The sequence below is a fragment of the Symsagittifera roscoffensis genome, chromosome 8 (assembly GCF_963678635.1).
Source record: "Symsagittifera roscoffensis chromosome 8, txSymRosc1.1, whole genome shotgun sequence".
NCBI classification, from domain to species: domain Eukaryota; kingdom Metazoa; phylum Xenacoelomorpha; order Acoela; family Convolutidae; genus Symsagittifera; species Symsagittifera roscoffensis.
In genome coordinates this window covers 1,688,249-1,710,859 of record NC_087069.1, presented here as the reverse complement: position 1 = coordinate 1,710,859, position 22,611 = coordinate 1,688,249, and the positions used below count along the sequence as shown (strand labels likewise).

Below are 22,611 nucleotides of genomic sequence, written 5' to 3'. Positions count from 1 at the left end.
CCCAGAGCTCATGGTATCAGTTACTTGGGCACAAGGTGAAAGGCTTTTTCGAGATCAACAAATATGTGATGCAGGGTATATATTTTTTGCAAACAGTTCCTTCAATTGTCTAATGAGAAAAACGGCATCGGTAGTTGATCTGCCACCCATAAAGCCAAATTACATGTCATCCATATTTATCAGTTGTCCCAATTTTTTTTAATGCTTTTTCGAAAATTTTAAACGTGTGTTCCAGTAATCGGATGCCTCTGTAGGACTCACATTCAAACGGGATCGCCTTTTCCTTCGTAAAAAAAATAAGTTTCATTTTCGCTCTAGTCGGAGGAGTCTTGACCAGAGTCCCAGACTTCCTTAAGGACTTCAAAAAGTCCAGCAAGTCCACAATCGCCGTCAATTTCATCATGTTCGAAGTTAGCCCTGTTGGTCCTGGGCTTTTCTTGTTTTTCACCTCTCTCAGCGGAAGTGCCATTTCCTGGATAGTAAATTCCTCCAATGGGCCAGCCACTGGGGGATATCTTCCGTATCAAACGGATACGTTCAATTTAGAAGATTTCAGAAGTGGAACATATCAGGAATTTCCATCACATTGCATGAACTTGCTCCAAATACATTTTTTTGATCATTTTTTTTTACTTGGCAGGCCGAACATTTTATGTCGTACCACCGTTTTTGAGAAAATTTGAAACTATTTCTGGCTGGATTCTTTTCTAGATTCATCAACTAGCTGTTTCACGAATGTGTTCTGCCTCCGATATATCACCCAGTGTTCTTCATTTCGAGACTGCTTCCATTTTTTAAATAAAAATGTGTTCTTTTTAGCTCCGTTTATTTTTCGTTCTATTACCAAATTTTTCTGTTTCTCCCTGGTTTTCCGATTGTTTCGCCACATACGTTTCTCACTTCTTCTAGAAGTGTTGATTTAAAATGTTCCAAGCTGGTCTGTATTTCTTATTGCCTCTTTGTACTTGATTTAGTTTTCTTTTTCATTTAGTGTCCACAATTTTATTCCTTTCACAGGCTTTGACTTATGGCGGTTAATGTGAACTTTAAGATAGAAACCACACACAAGTTTGTTCTGAGCTGATTACCACATTATTCGCCATTGCAAATTTTTGACACAGTTTCTCTGCGACGATCGATCGCAGCGTTTTTAAAAAAGTTTAGGTCGGCTAGATTTTGTGAATGGCAGAAAATAAGAATTCTTTGACCTTCTAAGCTTTGATTACCAAAAGAAAGTCGGCCAATTTTGCAGTCAATTTCCTGGCGCCAGTCTCCAATATGTCCATCCAATTCACCACACAGGAAAGTATGTTCTTGGTCAGGTAGCATAGTATCTTCTAGCGTGTTATAAAAATCTTTTTTCCAAATCATCTCTACCAGCTTGTGATGAGGTGCGTACGCAGATACAACATTACACACAGTATGCCCTAAGACAAGTTTTATGCGTATCAAACGTTTATTTACTCCTGAATTTCAGTACATTTTCAATAAGTCAACCATTGACGGCTATTGCAACACCACTTGTGCTTTCTGTGTTTCCTTGCCAGAAACACTTAAATTTGAGGTCGCCATCTCCAAAGTGTCTGAGCTGCTTTCTTTGAAACGAGTTTTTTGACGACAGCACCAATATCTTTCTTTTTGCTAGTTTCGCATAATTCATGGCATTTTTAGTGTGCCACCTTCCACGAGCATAGTTGAAACGACTTCTTTTCTAGGGTGGGTTTTTCGTCTTATACATATTAATACTAGTCAAATTAGTAGTCGAAACCGTGCGATTCTTAGCACCTCCTACCCATTTAAGGAGCACATGGGACCACGGGCCATTGCTTGTTTGATTTTCCTTAGTTCTTTGGAGTGGTACCCTTTACAGAGCAGAGCATTCATGAGTCCCAGAATCTTTTTTTTTCTGACATTAAAGGACTGAACTCTGAACCATTCCCAGATGCTTTAAAATGTTGAATTAATTCGAAAAACGTGAAAAAACTTATTTCAACCAGTAAAGAGATGGAAATCGCTTTGATAACTCTAACGGCTTATCGTGAAGTGGATTCTCTCCCATTAAAGCCAATTTCTATTCCTTGAAGTGCGATAGATTGCAGCGTTTTCAGGAAAGTATGCAGGAGGAGTCCCACGCATCACCAATACTGGGCAATTAAGTATAGTTCAGTAATTCAAAAGACATTGCTCGTTCATTTTCATCATTTTTGCATTAAAATTTCTTTGCTCTATTTTGGTTCATAGTTCAATTGACATCACCGAATCAAAAAAACTAAATGCTGGAGGCACTTTCTACATTGAGAGAGGCTGGGAATTTTTTGGGACCCCTCTATCGCATATTCCCCGCGCTTAGTAACAGAAGAAACTTAAAATATCCGAGACACCTTAAAACATCGGGGAGTTATAATTATGAGAGCGCTGTAAAAGGAAAAACTGTAATAATGAAGATCTTAAAATGAAACCTACCCTGCTTTGCCTTGCGCTCTCCTGCCTTGCATTGCGCTGCCCTTACTTGATCAGCCCAGCGTGGTTTTGCGCTGCGCTGCCTTGATATGCTCCTTGCCCTGCCATGCCTTTTCTTCAGCTGCCCTGCGCTGCCTTTCTTTCCGCTGTCCTGCTCTGCTTTGTCCAGCCTTGCCCTCTGTTACGCTACTCTGCCTTGCCTTACGCTTTGCAATCCAGTCTTGCTTTGTGCTGCTCTGCCATGCTCCTCCTTTCGCTTCCAGGGGCTGCCATGCTCAACCCCGCCTTGCCTTACGCTGCCCTGTCCTACCTTTACTTGCGCTACCTTGCTCTGCGCTGCACTGCCTAGCTTTGCGCTGCATTGCTCAACAAGCTGCCATGCCTTGTCCGTCATCCCGCTGATTTTTCTACCCCGCCTTGCGCTTCGCTGCCTCGCCCTATCATGGCTTGCGCTGCCCTGACTTACCTTACGCTGCCCTGCTTTGTTTTGCACCACTGCCTTGATTTGGGCTGCCATGCCTTGCCCCTCTTTCCGCTGCCCTATGCTACCTTACCCTGCGTTTCGCTGTGCTTCCTTCCCTTGCTTTGCGCCACCCTTCCTTTGCTTTGCGCTGCCCTGTTTGTCTTGGGTTGCCACGCCCCTCCTTGCCTTTCACTGCCCCGCCCCTACTTGCCTTTCGCTGCACCGCCCCTGCTTGCCTAGCCTTACGCTGCCTTCCCTGCATACCACTGCGCTCAAGACATTGACCTTTCCAAGTTTGCCTTATCTTGAAAATTTAAGGTGTTTACTCGGATCGATTTCTTAAACGCTACGAATGGTGAGCTGTTAAACATGGGCACCCACCGCAATTTAAAACGACTTACAGTTAAATATAAGATCAGATAGACTAACGCTCGCAAGTGAATTGCCAAACACTAATTTACGCGCATGATACCACTCGAGCCGAATGTACGCGCAACAGAGCAAGCTGTCGCTTTTTGCCACTGCCGCGTTTCAAACTAATTTTCAAACTTTGCGAGTTGTCTCTTTCATAAAAAATTTTTTCGAGACATCTTTTGTTGCGAGTTGTTTTGTTCAAGGACACCCATATAGCACATTTTTAAGCGTTAGAAAAGCGTACCGCTGCAAAAATTGACAAATAATCGCCAAATTTAAAAACTTGCCAAGAGTCCAATTTTGAAACAAATTTGTTATCAGCTTTTACAGCAATCAAACGTTCAAGTCTCAACCGGTATGTGAGTGGATGCAGTCCTTTTTTACTGAACTACTAAACAAGAAAACCAGATTGAATTTGCCATGCAACTACGTGTTGCCGAGTTGTGGCAGTGTTCACCTACCAATAGAACTGAAATTTGGTTGCCCCTGATCCTGTCCACTCTCAGCAGCTGTTCGTCTCAGCACGCGGTCAGGTGTTTGTAGTGATGAGTAGTCCATTCTGTGGCTGCTGCTGGTCTCATTCATCACCAACTGGTACCAACTTGCGGTGCTGCAGATAGGGGGCCCGTGGGTAGGATGACCACCATGATGTGGAGCATGCTGTGCTCTGCTCCTGGACATCTGCTGGCTCCGCAACACACTGGCCAGATTCAAGTTCAATTCAGCCTGCAAACGAAAACAAACTTAACTCTTTCACATCAAATTTTTCTATACGCCCCAGAGAAGAAAAGAAAAACTCCTAGGTCTCACAAGTGAAATAAACATTTAGTTGAATCTCTCGGGGTGTTTGAGAAAACTCCAAGAGCGCCAGCAACGTATCGTTAAGTCAACAAAGAACGAGATATTGAAAGGTGAAAACAAAAAGACCATTAAAATCTTCTGCGTCATCCCTAACTGATAACCAATTGAAATGTAGAGTTTTCCAACCTACCTCAAAAGATCAAAGGACCAACCAGACATATTTTGTTCAGCTCACTGAAATAGGATTTCTTCTACCGTAGAGAGCGGAAATATTCAAATTGTGACTTACAAGGAAGTTTTCAGGCGGACTGTGTGATATGATTCTGGGCCTGCAGAACATGATGACCCTAAGGAAACATGAGTCAGTATGGCCATTGTATGGCAGGTCGAAGGCCATGAACTCATTTACTATGAGAGTAGCCGCGCCCATCTCGAAGTCAGTATTGGCCAGGAAATTGGAGCACTGGCACAGCGAGAAGTTCGGATCATCCAGAGAATATAGCTCCACCGAGAACTGCAATCCACCAACTGACTGTAACATCGTCAAGTCTTTCAGCTCCTCCAGACGCACATGTAGTTGGTGATCATGCGTGAACTTGATATCAATTAGCACTTTACACTTGAGCGATAACGAGTGATAACTCGGCTGGTTAGAAGAGCTCTCGCTACTCGAGTTCTTTCTGTGCTCCGAAAACGAAGCGCCATCTCGGTCTCTCATTCGCTTACGATTCAAAACGAACGGCGACGAATGAATGTTCTCGTAGACAGCAACTCCGCTGTCGTCTCTCTCATGTCGGATACTCGGCGACGACCTCAGAATCTGCTCGTCTTCGTAAACTACTGATTCGTAATGTGCCTCGGCTCTATTGTGCTCCTCGGGTGGTCTTATTTCGCGTCTGCCGGGAGTGGGCGGCGAGTATTCTATGTTCTCGTACATACTCTCCCTGTTCTTCGTCGCAACTTCGATCGCCCTAGTTGAAGCATAGGAGGACAACTCGTTCTTGAAACTCTGTGACCTGGGCATCCTTACTGGACTCTGATCTCTTACACTTGATATGTTTCTATCGCGCAAGGATGACCTTGACACAATCTGATCTCCTTTGCCCTGTTTTGAGGTGTAAAAAGGGAACAGGGGTGCACCCTGAATTTCTTTATCAGGACTTACATCGGAGAGAAAAACTGACTGGTTTTTGTCAAATAAAGGCTTGCCGAAGTTATCCAGAGGCATTTGTGGCATGATAGGTCTGGTTAGTTGAGATGGCAAACTCACTTTCGCACTTCTGTTACCGGGCAACGGCTCTGTGGCTGTGTTTAATGTCGTCAATTGAGATGTCTGATCTGTTTCGGATAGGTCCACTGAGAGGTTTTCCAGTTGTTCTAGCAAGAGAGAATATTCAGACTCCAACTCATACTTCTGTTCTAGTAGAGACAGCCTGAACAACAATACAAAACAACTTAACTCATTGAAGTTGAAATTAAGTCAAATGTAAATCATTTTTTTTTCAAATTAATCAAATCAAAACAGCGTATTGTTGTCGGCAGACCCAAAAAATTGAAAAAGCTTCAATTGGCACTGATATGCGAAAATCGTTCAAATATCCCAAATGAACTGTCCAGCACATCTTTGGCCTCGCATGAACGAACGTAAACAAGATGTGGATGCTGTTAGAGCATTGGTGACTGTCTATTTGTGACCACGCACCTCTGACTCATGACCACATTGCATGTCTCCTTCTCCCTTCTGATCTCGTCCCTCAGTCTGGCTATACTCTCCTCCCACCACTTATCCACATCCAATCCAGCCCCCCTCGAGGAGTCCCCTCTGCTGCTGCTGTTGTTGTTGTTGTTGATGGTGGTGGTGGTGAGCAAGTGTCGCTGGTGGCAATGCAGCATCTCCTGCAGCAACTGCTCCTTCTCCTGGATCACCCCCAGTCTCTCCTGGTCCGAGTGGGGCTGCAGGGGGGCCAGTTGGACCAGCAGCTCCTCTATCTCCCCACCCACATCCAACAGTCTAAAACAACAACAATTCAAGCTGCATTTTGTTTCACTCCGCTTTTATGTATGCGATAAGTAGATTGTAAAAAAGAATTCTTGATTTTCTAAATAAGCTTTCTAGTCCCACAACCTTTCGTTTAATTTGATTTTCAAAATTCGAGCGACACATGTTACCCTAAAAGAAAGCTGAGAACGTGTTTCACAATAGTTCGAACATGCAGGCACTGACCTTGTTTGCAACAGTTGAGCAGTGCCGTTGGCCGGACTATTGGTGGGAGTGGATCTCCTCCGAGGAGACTGAGAGTGCAGTTGATGTGGATGAGCATCATGATATGCAGAAGAAGGAGAAGATGCTGATGATGATGAAGGTGGATATGAAAGTGAAGACACAGTCGGACCAGTTGATGAAGCTTGCGTCGATGCATTATTGTGCATCATTAGCAGCGATTTCTCCTTAAGTAAGTGACTGAAACATAACGCACAGTAAAAACTAAATCCGACATCAAAAAGGAGACATGTTTATAGAACAGATTTTTAAGCTCAGATAACGGATTTATCCTCCGAATCGTGTTGATAATAAACAAGGATAGCCAGTTGATATTCCGACCATAAAAACAGTCTATTTTCAAATTGTGTCAATTTTGTTTGTGGTATGACGTGTGGATCTGAATGAAAGCCTAGAAACTAGGCATATTCGTCAGCAGGTTTTTTTTTCAAAAAATGAATGAGAAAAAAATTGAGGGCGCTGAAAGTAACTTCCAAAACTGGAATAAAATCTCTTTTTGGAGAAAATCTGATGTTTTAAGGCTAAAAGGATAGATTATCGCCCGATTATAAAGCTGCTCGCTCGTTTCATTCTATACAAATTAGACTGAAAATCAAAAATTCAAACCTTTTTTGTCGACACTGGGAAAAAGTTTTGAAACTTTTGTACTTCTAAAAAAAGTTTGTTCGAATCACGACTGAAAAGGCTTTAATTGATATGTCACTTCACACATTCCTATGATCATTTGTGGTACCTGATTTTGCGATAAAAATCCGAATTTTTGCAAATTGGTGTCGTTTTTCTCTGCGTAGTTTGATAAACACATCTGAATACGCATGAGACTGAAGTAAATTTGACAGTTAAGTAAAATATGCAATTTGCAGAAAAAAATTGCAGAAAAATTACTAGAAAAACAAAAATTTTTTTTTTCAATTTTTGCAGTTTTTATCCAAAATGGCGTTAAAAACACCAAAAACTAAATTTCCTCGAGTTAAACTAAAAATAAATAATAAACAAGCATGCTCGCTCGTTTTACGCGCTCAAAATTAGACTGAAAAATCAAAATTTTCAAAACGGTTTTTCCCGACACGTGGAAAGTTTTCTGACATTTTTTAAAAGTCATTCGAGTCACGACTGAAAGGGCTTTAATTGGATATATCACTCGACCCAATCCGATGACGTATTGTAGTATGTGATTTTGCGTGGAAAAAAAATGACATTGGAAATTGCCAATTTGTCTGAAAATCAAAATTTTCAAAACGGTTTTTCTCGACACGTGGAAAGTTTTCTGACAATTTTAAAAAGTCATTCGAGTCACGACTGAAAGGGCTTTAATTGAATATATCACTCGAACCAAACCGATGACGTTTTGTGGTAACTGACTTTGCGTGGAAATTAAGAAAATGACATTGGAAATTGCCAATTTGTCTGAAAATCAAAATTTTCAAAACGGTTTTTCTCGACACGTGGAAAGTTTTCTGACCTTTTTAAAAAGTCATTCGAGTCACGACTGAAAGGGCTTTAATTGCATATATCACTCGACCCAATCCGATGACGTTTTGTGGTACCTGACTTTGCGTGGAAATTAAGAAACAAAAGAACGCCTTCCTCAAAAAGACAAGTGTATACGCAATTATGCAAGCGAGTGTGGTTTGATAACAAGAACCAGATGAGTTGATAAAATTTTAAAACTTCTGAGAGATCTACCCAAAAACAATGTAGCAAGGAAATTGCCCAGTGATTTACAACATACGCGCAAGGTGAGGAGGCCAGGAAATACTCGTGATCAGCCTCATTTAACTGTTAATGGAGGAGAAAAAAGATGGAGGACTGGAGTACCTAGTCAAAAAAGGTTTAAGAGTTGAGTCTGAGACATGCTTATATGAATTTGACAATACGATTTTACCAGTTTCTGGCGGTAGAAAAAGTAAAAACTTTTTTGCATACTCTATCGACCACCATCGATAACTTTTTCTAACTTTCTATTAAACTTCGACCAATTTTTCAATTTACTACTGAAAAACTCAGATATTTTGCTTTGTGGGGACATGAATGTACCAACACGTGTTTGCGAAAGTACATCTACTCGACTTGATCGTATAATAGCATCGCAACCTATCAAGGAAAGACAATTGACTGTTCTATCAGTGATCATTATGCCTTGTTACGTCAAACTGATATGAACGAAGCCATAAAATCTCAACGCGTTTGAATAAATTTCGTCAATACAAAGTTTTCGAGAACCAATTATACTTAATAAGAGCTAGCATGTAACACACCTCCGGTGCTTCGAATTTTCATTAACTCAAAAAAACTATTCTTTGAGTGTACTCTGACAGCACCCAATTACACGGTTCGTAATTAAAAATTTTGCAAAATTTTTCATTCAAGTTTTTTATACAAATTTTGAAGAACCATAAAGTTTTGTACAGTTTTATAGAAGTTCTTCAAAAAATTTAAAATGAACTAAAAAACGTCACATTTGGGAAACTGAAAGCAATTGAGCAGTAGCATTTGGACGCAAGATTTGCAACTCCTGAGAGCACTCTTACAGTACCCAACTACAATGTTGGGAAATTCAAATTTTGAGAAACTTCACCTTAAGTTTTGTAAAAGAGATAATTTTTTTGAGAACCAGAAAAAATCACACCTCAAAAACTACCAAAATTTGAGCAACCTTCTTTGATGGCAACATTCGCAATCTTTGAAAATACACAACTACAGGATTTTTTCAGAGGCAAGATTCGCAACCCCCTGAGATTACTCTCACAGATTCCAATAACAGGATTGAGATCTTCATAGTTTTGGAAATTTTTATTATTTAAGTTTTTTAGAAAAATTCGGAGAACATCATAAAAAACGTCATATCTCGATAACTACCAAGATTTGAGCAGTCATATTTGGCGGCGACGTTCTTTACTTATGTGAGTTACCTCACAGAGCCTCACTACAGATATGGGAATTTCAAGTTTTGTAAAATTTTTTATATCTAATTTTTTCTGAAAAATTTTGAAAAAATCCAAAAAAAGAACGTCATATCTCGAAAACTACAACAATTTGAGCAGCCATAATCAAAGGCAAGATTCGCAACCCCAGAGATTACCCTCACAATATCCAACAACAGGATTGAGATCATTAACTTTTTGGAGTTTTTTAAATCTAAGTTTTTTGAAAAAATCATAAAAAACGTCATATCTGGAAAACTACAAGGATTTGAGAAGTGAGAATTTGAGGTAAGATTCGCCCCTCAGAGTACCCTGGGGGTTGCAACACATGCAAAAAAAAATACGTTGAAAAAGCTTAAACATGGCGAGATAGTGAAGCCAGCATTTAAATATATAATAGATAGATAGATCATAAATGAAAGTTAAAAAATTAGGCGACGAGTAGACAGACATAATCAAATTAATTTAAAAAGCTGGTATACATACAGACAGACTCAATTTGGCCTCGAAAAAAATAATGACTAAAACATGACCTTGCGAAAAACTAAATGAAAAGTTTTCTTGAGCCTTGCAATATATGCTATAGCTTAAACATGAAAAAATTCTTTCGTTAAACATGCAAAATTATTATGCTTAAACATGGGGGATAGCTGTCACTCGCATTTAAATATAGTATAGATATAGATAGATATAGATTATCTCGGATTTAAACACAGATCTCGGACTTAAACACAGATCTCGGACTTAAAAACTTAGTCTAATATTAGTAGGTGTTTTTGATGAGTACTGCCCAATAAATAAACAAAAGCGAAAAAATGTTCATGGATAAAAAAAATGTCTTCGAAAATCAGACAACGAAAAGAAAGGTTCTTCGAACAAAGAATGTTAGTTTATGCGAAGAAATTATACAGAAAAACAAAAATATTTGTCATAAAATTGAAGCGAAGTTGGCAAATGCCAAAAAACCTTTAGGAGAAAGAATTGACTTTAAGCGAAACCCCAAATCAATTTTCGCAGCTTTTTACAAGTTTTGCGGAAAAGAAATAATTTTGTTTTTAAAGCTCACAGCTGATGAATTCAACTGTTTTTTAGTTAATGTGGAAATTAGCAAAAAAAAATTTGCGGCAAGCATCGCAGAGCATGCTTTTGTGGATAACGCACATTCATTTCATCGCTATCTGACTTCAAAAATCTAAATGTCTGAACTCAAAAAGAAATTTCCCTTTAGTCATGATGGTAACTCAATGAACAAAACTTGTGCACGGGGGGCTTCAAGTTCAACTCACAGAAGCTTTCAAATATTTTAGTGTATTTACAAAGAGGCGAATTTGCACTTTGGACACACAAGCAAAAATATGGCCGATAACGCTAATGGGAAAAACTGAATGAGAAAAACTAAGAGTCTACAAAATTTCTCGCTAAGTTACTTACGCTAATTATGATTATAGATAATTGCTAAGTGACGCGAGCCAATTATAACACATTAACAGTAACAATTTATTTTTAAAAATAATTTACCAACTAACATGCCTCAATTTATAGAGCGGACGCAATTTAACTAGTATACAAAAAAGTTAATTGAAAACATTCGACCCAGTCGAAGTTCGAAGCCTCTTATTTTGTTGTAGGTCTCCTTCCCTACCTCCATACACTACTGATACATTCGAGCTAAATTGATTGTAATATAATAGTCTGGGTTAATATCATTAGCATTGGCTGTACTTAACAGCTGGTTATTGATCAAAATAAACATTTTCAAAAAGAACACATTTTGTCGCTAAAATATTTCCGACGTAGGTTAGAAAAAAGATAGTTCGTACTATAACACAAGCTTTGTTGTGCAATTAAAACAAACTTAATAATTAAGAACCATATCGACTATGTATGCAAAAAAATGACCCGTTTCAATGGGTTACTCAATCAAGCTAGCAGGTACTTTTCACAACAATGTGTTTTACGTTTTATAATGTATATACAAAAACAATAATCAGCTATGACATATGCTGGCATACGGTTGCTCATCAAAACCGAAATTAAATCGCATTCTTTTAATACAAAACAGAATCCTTAGAACATTAGATTTCCAGAGTTTACTAACTTTTTCTTTATGAAACTTTAAAAGAGACTGTTATCCAAATTTTGAATAGATCACCGCTTTGTTTCCTAAATATTCCACAGTTTTCAGAAAGACGATTGACTAGGTCCAGAGAAAATAAAACTCTACATACTATTCCATGTCGCACCTTTTGTAATCAATAATCGTTTAATGTCAAGGCTAACAATTTTTACAATTTTTGTCATCAAACAAACTCATAATTGCAAATATTGAAAAAATTTCAAGAAAAATTTTGGCTTGCAATCAATTTAAGACTCTATACATAAACGATAATTCAGGATTTTTGACATGATCTGGAAAAAGTGACCGTAAATAAGAATACTTCTTCTCTCCAATTTTACGTAGGGTTATCCAGAGCAGCTCTTAGAAGAGTCTTCGGCTGGAGATTTATCCCTGTATTTATACATCGTTTGTTGTATTATAACCATACAAAATGAATTCAAATTCAAATTCAACTATTACCACAGAATATACCAAAATATGACGCTCAAATTCTATAAGTACAACCTTTTAGCTGTTGAAAACAATTATGCATTTACTATTTAAAAACAGTTTTATTACGATAGCGAGCAGAATCAAAACGGTTCAGGAGACTAATTTATGAAATGGACCAAAAAAGGAAATGATCATGTTATCATTACCCGTTACATGTTCAAGTTATCATTACCCGTTTGCAAGAGATTACATCTTACCAGCTCAAATTTGCCCAGTTGTTTTGGTGAATATTTAAGCGTTTCAACCATATGTATAACTGATGATATAATTTTTACGTTGGCAAAGTGTCGATGTCCTAGCTCATTTTAGTAGTTGCATAACTGTTTAAACATTTTGCGAAACAAGAGAGGATTGAAATTGAAAGCATTTACTGACCCGATACACTGGTTGAACTTCAACTCGCCCTGTAGCCGTCTGGTGGCCAGTTCCTCCTTCAACAGCTGCAGCCTCTTCTGGGAATGAAGATACTGCTTAGTGAGTGAGGACACATCGAAGCCCACGATGCCCATTTTACTTTTTGTTACTTCTTCCTCCTCGCATCTGCTGCTGTTGGCCTTGTTCACTTGTGAAGATGCCAGAGCACACTTCTCAGGCGTGGTTGGGGAGGATGTACATGCTGTGAGGAGGTTCTTCAAGGAAGTGGACTCGGTGCCTGCTAGTTCCAGTCTCTTCTGAAGTGTCTCAGTGATCTCATTTTTGGACCTGAAGTCTTGCTGCACTGCCAGCAGATACTTGAGTATCATGTTAGCTTGCGTTGTCTTCAGTTTCCTACTCTCTTCTGTTTCGAATGAGGACAAGTCATGCAATGTGGAGGAGGTATCCGATGAGGACGTGTGAAGTGTCCTCGAGTCAGTCTCCGAAGTCCTTCTAGAACTTTCTTGGTCCTGAACTAATTGTGGGGCGGGTGGATCCCACTGAGTGGTCTTACTGTTGTGATCTATGTAGAACACATTGCCATCTGCATCCTCACTAACTTCCCACCCCTCAGGCAGTTTCACATCTCTGCTCCCTTCTAGTAAGGACACCGCCGCCGCCATTGCCATCATGTTCTATTGTTACTCTTAGATAAGACTTGGATTACGCAACAACTTCAATCTTTAAGGTCACATAGCGGACAGCAACTAAATATGGCACATTGCTTTGCCTTTTATGGATAATCGAGAATTTTTACAAAAATGTTGGGAAAAACTTAGAAGAAATTTCGGTATAAATTTGGAAGACATTTTGGATAGAATAACTTTGTAGATAATTATATATTTGTTTCTGTAATCATTTTGATATATTCATTAAAATCTGAAAAAAGTAAACAGTTTGAGAACAAATATTAGAGCAATTGCACACGAATAGGTCATTTGCACAGAATATTAACATTCTCCACATTTTTCTATTCAAATAGCTGACGTAATTGAAAAAATAGAATAAAACTTAGAATTAAATTATTAACCAAATCTGATGGGCAATTAGATCAAATTTACACACTTAATCAGTGTAAAAAACACAATGAACACATAACACAGCATCTATCGAGCGAGTTGTTTCTTTTCTTAAACGAGAGATTAAAAGCGACGGCCGATCAAACTAAACTGCTCAACTATCAACTACACTTAAACACTATATAACATCGCAGCACTTTAAGATCGTTAAATTCGCTCCACTTGTAACTGCAGCAGACATGTTCAGTTCGCCCATCTGTGACTGGAAATCAAATGAGCATATTTCAGATGTAAGAAAAACAAGTGCACTGCAGCTCGCAAGACTGGGAGCACTGAGTATCCCTTAATGCACTCAAACACTTCTCTGCTCACGATTGAAAATATTATTTAAGTCAAGTCTGAAAAACATCTGACAACTAGACAATTCGCTTCAAAAGAAATCAATCAGTTTACAGGTGAAAAGTGACAAAACAACAAAGTGCAATCAAACAGCCATTTGCATCTTGACTGGTGGGTGGGGATCGTAGCCTCTCAGCTCCAAGTGGCCGAAAGTGAACTCTTCAAGAGTGGTGGCTTCCTTCACAATGTGAATTGTGGGCGCATTTCTAGGCGTCCTTTCCAGTTGCATTTTGAGGGGTTCTATGTGGTTGAGGTATACATGGGCGTCGCCTATCGTGTGAACAAAATCGCCCGCTTTCAGGTTCGTCACGTGTGCCACCATAATCGTGAGGAGGGCATAGCTGGCGATATTGAACGGCACCCCTGAACAGATCAAAAAACGGATCTCCGAATTGCTGTAATTTGAAACTTTGAAGAACAGAGAACTACTTTAACTAATGTCTATAAGAACAAAACATAGCCACCAGACAGTTGGAAAAAAGCCAATGAATCAAGTTAACTTAAAAAACCGGACTTCTTTGTTTTTTTTTCGAAAAAAAAATCTCATTTTTCGAATTTCAAAAAAATAGATGGCCTTAAGACTCGTTGATTTTCCAGAACAATTTATGATTGACACATTTTTGATAGAATAAACTGAATTTAAGAAAACTAGATCAAAATATAAATTTTTAAAAATCTGCTGGGAAATTCAACGCTTTCGAAACTGGAATCGATAACCTTTTTCGAGACCGTTACACTTTTGCTTTTCAACAATGGAGTTTGCCTCCCTTTTGACAGAAGAAATGAACTGAACTTCAAAATAAATCAACAGTCAAACCTCGAAAAAAAATCATATTTAAGCGTGAACAAATTTTAAACTTTTTCCTGAAAAACAAAAACAAAAGAAATCAACAAGACGTACAAAAGATTATTCACTTTGTTTATTACTTTTAAAAATATATTACGGCCAAAATAAAAGTCTGAACTGCGTTCATCGAACAAACAGAAATAAACTGACATTTTTTGAATTTATTTCCACTTGCGTCATTGGAGAGCGCAATTTGCATTCCTTTTAGTAAATGAACTTCAATTGACATTAGAAGAAACAGCCAAAAAGAATCAAAAGCTGAACAAAACTGCTCGTATCAGGGCAAAGCCCTGAATGTTCCGACTGCCTTTTAAGGTTTATGGAGCAGTAATAACCTATAAAATTAAATGTAATAAAACATAATGAACATTTTTTTGTAAAATTTGAAATTTTTTAATGAAAATCATCCCACCACACGCCATATAAAGAAAAAAAGGATAAATTTTGCTCCTTATAACAAATCAATTAAGTAGAATAAGCTTCTTTCAACCAATTTGGAACGATTTCTAAGACGGATTAAATCTCCGCTTACGCGTTAATAGCGCGAATTACATCCCGCGTTAATTGTCCCAAATTGGCCAAAAAATAATCACAGGTGAGATATTTTTTTCAAATTTCAGCTCAGGACAACAATACCTTTCGAATGATATAAAAAAATTCCGTCGAAAGTGGCTAGTTAAAAAGTCGAAATTTGTCTGAAGAAAAAAAACCCACCTCGTGCACAAATACTCCGTTACTTTCGTATCGAAAGTCGGAACAACAACCGAAACTCAAACATGAACACAATTCTTTCCTAACAGAAGACTCGCTATGATCAATATATGAGAATTCAACACGTTTATTGACACTTCAAAAGAATGCAAAGTAGAACTACCAAATTTCGGGTCTTATCACTTATTCCGCCCAAGTTTTTAGTTTTGCGATTTTGTAATCTTCAATGTATAAATGCTGAGAACAACATACTGATAGCACTGGTTTGTTTAGGTAATACAAATGCGATCACTTTATTCTTAAGCCGACTTCTAACAAGGCCGATCTTTTGAGCTTTTTTCTAATCAGGGTAAAACTCTGGAGCGTATTTGAAATAATAAGTTTACCAAACAGTCTCCATTTTTGGCCAATTCGGCTTATTTTTACTCGACTTAAAACTGTGAACAGATCATTTTATGCTAGTATTAAAATTTGATTTGCTAATTCTAGCCAATCAGATTCAAGCTAAATAATTTTAGTTCAAGATGTTGAAATATTGATTTTTGGGCAGAATAAGTGAAAAGGCAAAGTTTCATTCAATAACACTTAGAACTTTCATAAAGGTTGACGTAGATTTCAGATAATGAACTTATAAACGTTAGGTTCATTAGCTTCACTACCACTAAGAAGTCAGTAGAGCAATTTAATCAACACTCAATAAAAAGTAATTCCATCAATAATAATTCAATCAATGCTCATAATTCGCGGTCAGGTTGTCAAACACAGTTCAAGGACTTGATATAACTTTAAGAACGTATCTATACGCCAAAACTTACAGAGCTGAAGCTTTGCTCCGCAAACACTAACGAGAATACGACAAAAAGCAGCTCTATAAGTGCAAAAGAAAAAAGTAGAAATAAGCCTTGGAATAAAAAAGATGCTACCAGTGACCTAGAGATTAGGAATCTCACACACTTACCACTCAGCCACGGAGGCTTAATAGTCACCAAACACCAGCCACAAATAAAGCAGAGAACAGATGCTATGAAATTTCCAATGCTGCAGTGAAATTTCCAAATAAGGTAACACTTTTAATTACGAGTTAGCTTAGAAAAAAAAAGTTCGTAAAATACATTAAGCTGATCGCAAATTTAATCATCAAAAATTATCTCCGCCTCCAAATCGAAAATTCATATGTTAGAGGCTTGCAATGACCCGTGCTCGCTGGCTGAGTGTGAGGCAACATTACCCAACCAAGAAAACTATCCGAAAAAGTAGCATGTAGTTCTTAAGAAGGGGCAGAACAGCGGTTCTTCCAGATGAGCTGAACAGCTCGTATGGTGATCGTTTCCCTTGTAGATAAATCTTTTGAACTCAACTAGTACTCCGAAAAATGAACGTAAAAACAGGGTAAGATAGTTCAAACTAACCAAGTCCCAGATCGGCAGATCTCTGATACAGCTGGCAACTCAACTCCCCATTGGCCACGTAAAACTGAACAAAACAGTGGCAAGGCGGCAGCGCCATCCTAGGAACATCCGGGGGGTTCCACGCACACATGATGATCCTCCGGGAGTGAGGCTGATTTTTGATCTGGTTAATGACCTCGCCCAACTGGTCCACACCCTGGCTAGTATAATCATCATGCATAGTCTTGTACTCAGCTCCAAAGTGTCGCCACTGAAAACCGTACACGGGACCCAAATCACCCTCCTCCCTTTCTGTCAGACCCTGTGAATCCAAAAAAGCTCTCGAAGCGTTGGCGTCCCAAATTCGGACGTTCTTCTCCTGCAGTTCCTTTGCGTTTGTGGAGCCTCGGATGAACCAGAATAGTTCCTCGGCTATACCGCGTATGAACACTTTCTTAGTGGTTAAAAGAGGGAACTTGTTGTTTCTCAAATCATATCGGCATTGGGTTCCGAATAAAGAGAGAGTACCCGTGCCTGTGCGATCTGCCTTTTTACACCCCTTCTCAATCACACGGCGAACTAAGTCCAAATACTGCCTTTCGTCACAGTCATCAGAAACATCTGCTTTAGGCTTTGAATCAGCCGAATTTCCATTACAATTGGTTATCTCGGACAAAACTCCAGCAACCATTTTTTCAAGGCTGTTTTTATGTTACTATTGCACACGAAGTATATTGCACTATTTTAAATCTGAAAAAAAACCGTTACCTCCTCTATTACCAACTTCTCATTTGCTCTTTCATAGTAATTGATGCAAAACGTGTTGATTAATTTATGTGTTCTTAATTCTGTAACTCATCGGGTCAAATTAGATGACAAAATTTAAAAGAGGTTTTCATAATTGCATTCATGCACTATTGATTCATTGTGTGGCTGAGCAGCTGAGTGTTGACTGAAGTCTTTGTTTCAAAACTGAAACCATGTCTGCTCGAGCTATCTTCTCCTGAAACAACACATACTCGCCCAATTGAAGGAGACAAAACCTCCAATTATAACTAGACACTTACATGTAAATGAGATACATTAATAGATCACGCTCATTAAAATCTTAGATCAAGCGCGAGCTGCGCAACAATTGGATACTAAATTTTGTTAAAAAAAGATTTAACGAACATTTCCTCTTGGCTGTATTCAAATAAATTAACCTTAAACAATGATAAAAACTACTTTAGTTAGATTTAATAAATATAATGGTGCTTCTAATCTAAGTATCAATTTACTCAATAATACATTTAAACCCAAATCCTGCTGTAAATATTTAGGTATTATTGTCGATGAAAATTAAATTTTTTTCCTTATATACAAAAAATTATATCAAAATTGGCTAGTCATTGTGGCGTTGTTTCAAAATGAGATATTATGTAACTACATCAACCTTAGTGAAATACTATCAATCGAATATCAAGCCACTAATTCAATATGGTTTACTAGTATATGGATGCACGAGTTTTTACTCTCTGAAATCAATTCACATGATTCAAATTATTCGCATGATTTACTTTAAAAGGAAGTATGACATCATTCCTAAGTTCTTTTTTGAAAACAAAAAACTGAGAGTCCATGAACTGTATATCTACGAATTGACGAATTTTGGCTCAAGATCACTAAATCGAAGTCAATCAACTTATTTTCTAAACTATGTTTTCTTTGAAAAGCTTTGCATACAATACCAGGAATTCAAGATATCGAAAATTTGTTCCACCATTTTGTAATATTAGGAGAAATCATGTTCGCTAAACAACAGAGGATAAAGTTACTGAATACTTTGGCTAAGAATAACCTGTTACCTGAAAAAGTTGGTTTGATGACAAGAAAAGAAGACTGTTTTTGTCCATAAATTTAGAGATAATTTTATACTTGGAAATCATAAGTTAAGGAAAAACATTTTCGATTAGGTTTTTAATTTGGAAAATAGATACCTTTTATAAAACGGTATCAGATAACCTTTCCAAGGGTTGCGAATCTAAGCTGAAAACATGCCCTCTAAATGTTATTAGCTTCCGAGTTATGGCCATTTTTTGAAATTTTTTTTGAAAATTTCGAAGAAAAACTTCGCAAAATTTTTGGATTAAAAAACATTTATATGCGTAGTTGTCTTAAGAAACTACAGCACATGTCTATACACGTCGTGAAACATGTCGAACATAGAAATTGACGGTCAACTTTAGGTAGTTAGATACTAACATTTAGTTTTTGTAAATTTTTTCTGTTCTTTACCTATGTTTTTCTGCCTTGTTTTTTTATTAATGTGCTACAAATCAAAAAGTTTTTAGATGATGGCTGGGGTCTTTTGGTTACTTGTGGTTCAATGGAACTCGGATAAAAAATGGATAAAAAAAGTAGATTGATTTAATAATATTCTTAGTTTTTTTTAATGTTAAATTATATTTGTTTTTTATCTCAGAACATTATGGGTAGACTCTAATTGGACACGTCATGTGATTTTCGTCTACCCCCTCCATATTCACGTTGATTTGTTCCTTTATGAAAAATATATAAATGATTTTTTTCATTTGATGAATGTAATGGTTTAAAAATGGAGAAAAAAGTTTTCTTTCTTTATGATGGAATATTTTTCCAAACTCAGATAATTATGTATCTTTTTCCAATTAAAATAGTTGTTAAAAACAATTTATAAGTTTGTTCACAATACGTTTAAAACTGTGTTAATAATAATTTTAAAAAAAAATCGAGCAATTTTTATTTCAATGGACTTTTTTCCTCTCGTTTCTATTTTGGGCCTTACTTTCGTTGGGAGATCGATGCGATCCAATTGCCGTAGCCGGTCCCATCATTAGGAGGCGAATGACAATGACACTGGGACCCCCAAATTGTTACCGAAAAGGGATTCGAACCCTCGTGTTAAAGATTTCGCGATATTCGACAACACCAGTTAAAAATAACAGACTTTTCGCTTTTTGTTGCGTCAAAACAAAATTTGAGCAGCAAACCATAATCGTTTTATTTTACTTCGCTTCATGTTTTGATGTGGCGTAATTATCAAACAAAGTGCGGGTAGCTGAAATCAGAGGACTAAGAGCTCAATTCAGATTAATTACCGTTAAAAAAAATTTATAATCCAAGTATTTGCTGAAATTGCCTTGCTGGGCGCTACTGAGAGCGCCACAAAAATTCGAAAAAGAAAACCTTCACACCAAACTTTCACGATACTTTCAAAGAAAAAAACTTTTTGGATTAAATATTTAAGAAAAAACGCACAATTGAGACCATAGCTCTTTCGAATATCAGAGGCGGACCACAATTAGCCGAATCAGATTAGACACTGCATCGCGTGAACAAAATGGTAGCGGCGCATGTACATGTGTGTGGCGTGTGTGTGTACCTCTTGTCTGGTCTGTATGTTGCGCAGAGTGACACAGCCCTCCTGTATCTCGCTCTCACCCACTATCACTGCCCAGGGAATGAGGTTGTCCTCTGCGTACTGCAGCTGGTCCAGCATGCGGGGATTGACCTTGTAGGAGAACTCCGTCTAACAACACAACACAACACCATACAATGCATTACAATACAAACAAACACACAAACAGCCAAATCACAATCGAGTCTTGTTGAGGCGAGCAGCTGTTACATGTTGACAAAACACATCAGAGCTTGTTCCACACTTCTAAACCAGCGCAAATCAAAATGCACAATCGTTCATTGTGTGGGCAAGTTAATTCATTCACGAAATAGTTTGTTTTGGAAACATTTTCATACCTGATTTTCATTTCGATTTTGTTTTGAAATTCAATTCAGGCAACTTTCTTTTTATTCAAATCTGTCACTTTAAATCAATTATGGAACTATGTTCTCGGTGCGGGACTGGGATAGTTTTTTTCTCATAACAAGGCCAAACTTTGCACTGGGTGCCGCACACTGTTGTGTCCGTATGTTACTGGATTCCATAGACAAATCTTTAGATTTCTTAAAGTTTCGTCGGAACAATCTAAAAAAAAAGAAAGAACAATAAGGAACAAAGGCAGCGTCCCTGTTTCGGAATCCGCATAAATATCGCAAAAAACACAGTTTGGATTTGTAATGGTGTTTTAATGTAAAAATCTTGAGTTTACCCAAGTTCCTAATTTTTAGTTTTAGGAGAGAAATTGTTTCAAAATTGTACAGATTACCCTTAACAATTGTGGTTGATGCTGCTGTTAAGTCGTCAGTGATTAGCCATTGGTTCAAAAAACATGAAAAGGAACGCGTTGTCTGAAAACTTTTAGTTTCATACCTACTAAGTCATTTGCGGTTGTTTCTGGGAACTGGGAAAGGAGAAAACGTGACAATTGATTTGATAGTGACAACTGAGCTATGTGGAGTAATGTGGAGTATGAGTTTACTTTGATGCCGGCAGTCCACAACTCATTGCAGAGTGTGAGTCTATGCAGGTGGAATCTCTTCTGGGCACTGGCCACAATGACCTCCGTCTCCACTGTCCTCATCTTGCCCCCCACTTTCTCCATCTCCCTCCTCTCTATCATGGACAACAGTCGCTCTATCCCTATGCTCACCCCCACACACGGTACCTAGCACACAACACCCACACATACATCACAACATACACTTTTCATCACATACATACATGAGAAAGTCAACAACAAACATTTTCAAATTATAAAATAAGGATATGAACTTGAACAGATTGCCCAAACAAAGTTGAAAGATTGACCAAACATTTTTAAAAAAAAATGCAATATCGTTTCTTATTTAAACCAGGTTTTTTTCTAGATTCTTGGTGAAAATATGTGCACAAAATTATCATTGGAAATCTCATGTAAAAAGGCAAGTTTCCCAACTCTTTCAGCTTTCCTAAGTCTGATAAGGTGTATAAAAAAATTTTCAATTTATTCATCAAGACTTTAGATGAAAAAAAAAACACTTCGCTCGTTTTCAATTAAAAAAAAAACAGGTTTCAAAGCGTACACAAAACTTCAGGGTAAAACTGCGAATGAAGACAAAGCCAAATTTTTTTAAACCAAAGCAAGAAAGCCAAATGCACAAAAAAAAACGAAAGAAAACTTCCAAAAGACTGAGAATGTGAGGAAAGCCACCTAACTCTATTACTTGACCTTAAAATAAAAACGAAGCGGCGGGTAAATAATTTTAATACACAGGCGAAGCTGCGCTCCGCAAACACTTGCGAGAACACGACGAAAACGCCGCTCTATCAAGTTAAATAAGAAAAAGTAGAAACAAGCCTCGAATTAGCAAAAACTACATATGCCTACAAATTGCCAATGCGATTCTGCACCAAATACAAATAGACTCAATTTTGCTATTAATATTTTGGAATATAACTTTTAATAAGCTAAAGGCATCCACACTAACTTTGCATGTAGCGAATCGCAAAGCATAAAGCCACATTATTTATGAATTATGCTTTTCAAAAAATTGCAAGATATATTGAGTTAGAAAATTTCTGCAATCGAGTTCTTATTATTGTGATGTTTTTTGGAACAAATAGCTTTTCTTTAGTTCATTTGATGAATTAAAAATGCTTCAACTGTGTTAATTTATTACTATTCAAATGTCAAAGCACATACTATCAAAAAGATGTAAAGGTGCCCCACCATTATTGAGATGCCGCACCAGAAACGTACAGCAAAAATATTTGCTACTTGCTATATTTGATTGGGAAAAAAGAAGGTTCGTACTCATACACTAGTTTCGCAAAGGTAATAACCGTATAATATTAGGCCGAAAACTTCTGATGTTTTCACAGATGTATATTTAAAGTCACAAATGTTTGATAAGCTGAAAAAATTCAAAAAAGTCATGGAAACCGGGCCCAAACCTAAGCCTCATTATCTAATTTACTG

At 37.6% G+C, this 22,611-nt stretch overlaps 3 protein-coding genes across 3 annotated transcripts in view; all 3 read right to left on the bottom strand.

Moving 5' to 3' along the window:
- The window catches only part of LOC134853021 (uncharacterized), a 30,715-nt gene extending 17,425 nt beyond the window's left edge, over positions 1–13,290 (bottom strand). Inside the window, exons 1-5 of the mRNA XM_063868936.1 lie at positions 12,330–13,290; positions 6,363–6,599; positions 5,841–6,149; positions 4,428–5,571; positions 3,799–4,063 (exon numbers count right to left, since the gene is read on the bottom strand). Coding sequence (XP_063725006.1) covers positions 3,799–4,063; positions 4,428–5,571; positions 5,841–6,149; positions 6,363–6,599; positions 12,330–13,000 — 2,626 coding nt within the window. The 5' untranslated portion in view covers positions 13,001–13,290. The remainder of the gene's footprint in view (positions 1–3,798; positions 4,064–4,427; positions 5,572–5,840; positions 6,150–6,362; positions 6,600–12,329) is intronic.
- A 101-nt stretch (positions 13,291–13,391) lies between these two features.
- On the bottom strand, positions 13,392–17,531 carry LOC134853022 (thymidylate synthase-like). The gene is made up of 2 exons (XM_063868937.1): positions 16,754–17,531; positions 13,392–14,149 (listed from the first exon to the last, which is right to left on the bottom strand). The coding sequence occupies exons 1-2, from the start codon at positions 17,421–17,423 to the stop codon at positions 13,872–13,874; spliced, it is 948 nt and encodes a 315-aa protein (XP_063725007.1). The 5' UTR covers positions 17,424–17,531; the 3' UTR covers positions 13,392–13,871.
- Positions 17,532–17,559: 28 nt separating this feature from the next.
- The window catches only part of LOC134853023 (histidine--tRNA ligase, cytoplasmic-like), a 226,354-nt gene continuing 221,302 nt past the window's right edge, over positions 17,560–22,611 (bottom strand). Inside the window, exons 9-11 of the mRNA XM_063868938.1 lie at positions 21,133–21,318; positions 20,136–20,282; positions 17,560–17,735 (exon numbers count right to left, since the gene is read on the bottom strand). Of these exons, the coding sequence (XP_063725008.1) occupies positions 17,655–17,735; positions 20,136–20,282; positions 21,133–21,318 (414 nt within the window). The 3' untranslated portion in view covers positions 17,560–17,654. The remainder of the gene's footprint in view (positions 17,736–20,135; positions 20,283–21,132; positions 21,319–22,611) is intronic.

Coding starts and splice junctions, on each gene's coding strand:
- LOC134853022 (XM_063868937.1), bottom strand. CDS start 17,423: ATGGTTGCTGGAGTTTTGTCCGAGATAACCAATTGTAATGGAAATTCG. Junction 14,150..16,753: donor ATCTGCCGATCTGGGACTTG/GTTAGTTTGAAC, acceptor TGATCTGTTCAG/GGGTGCCGTTCAATATCGCC.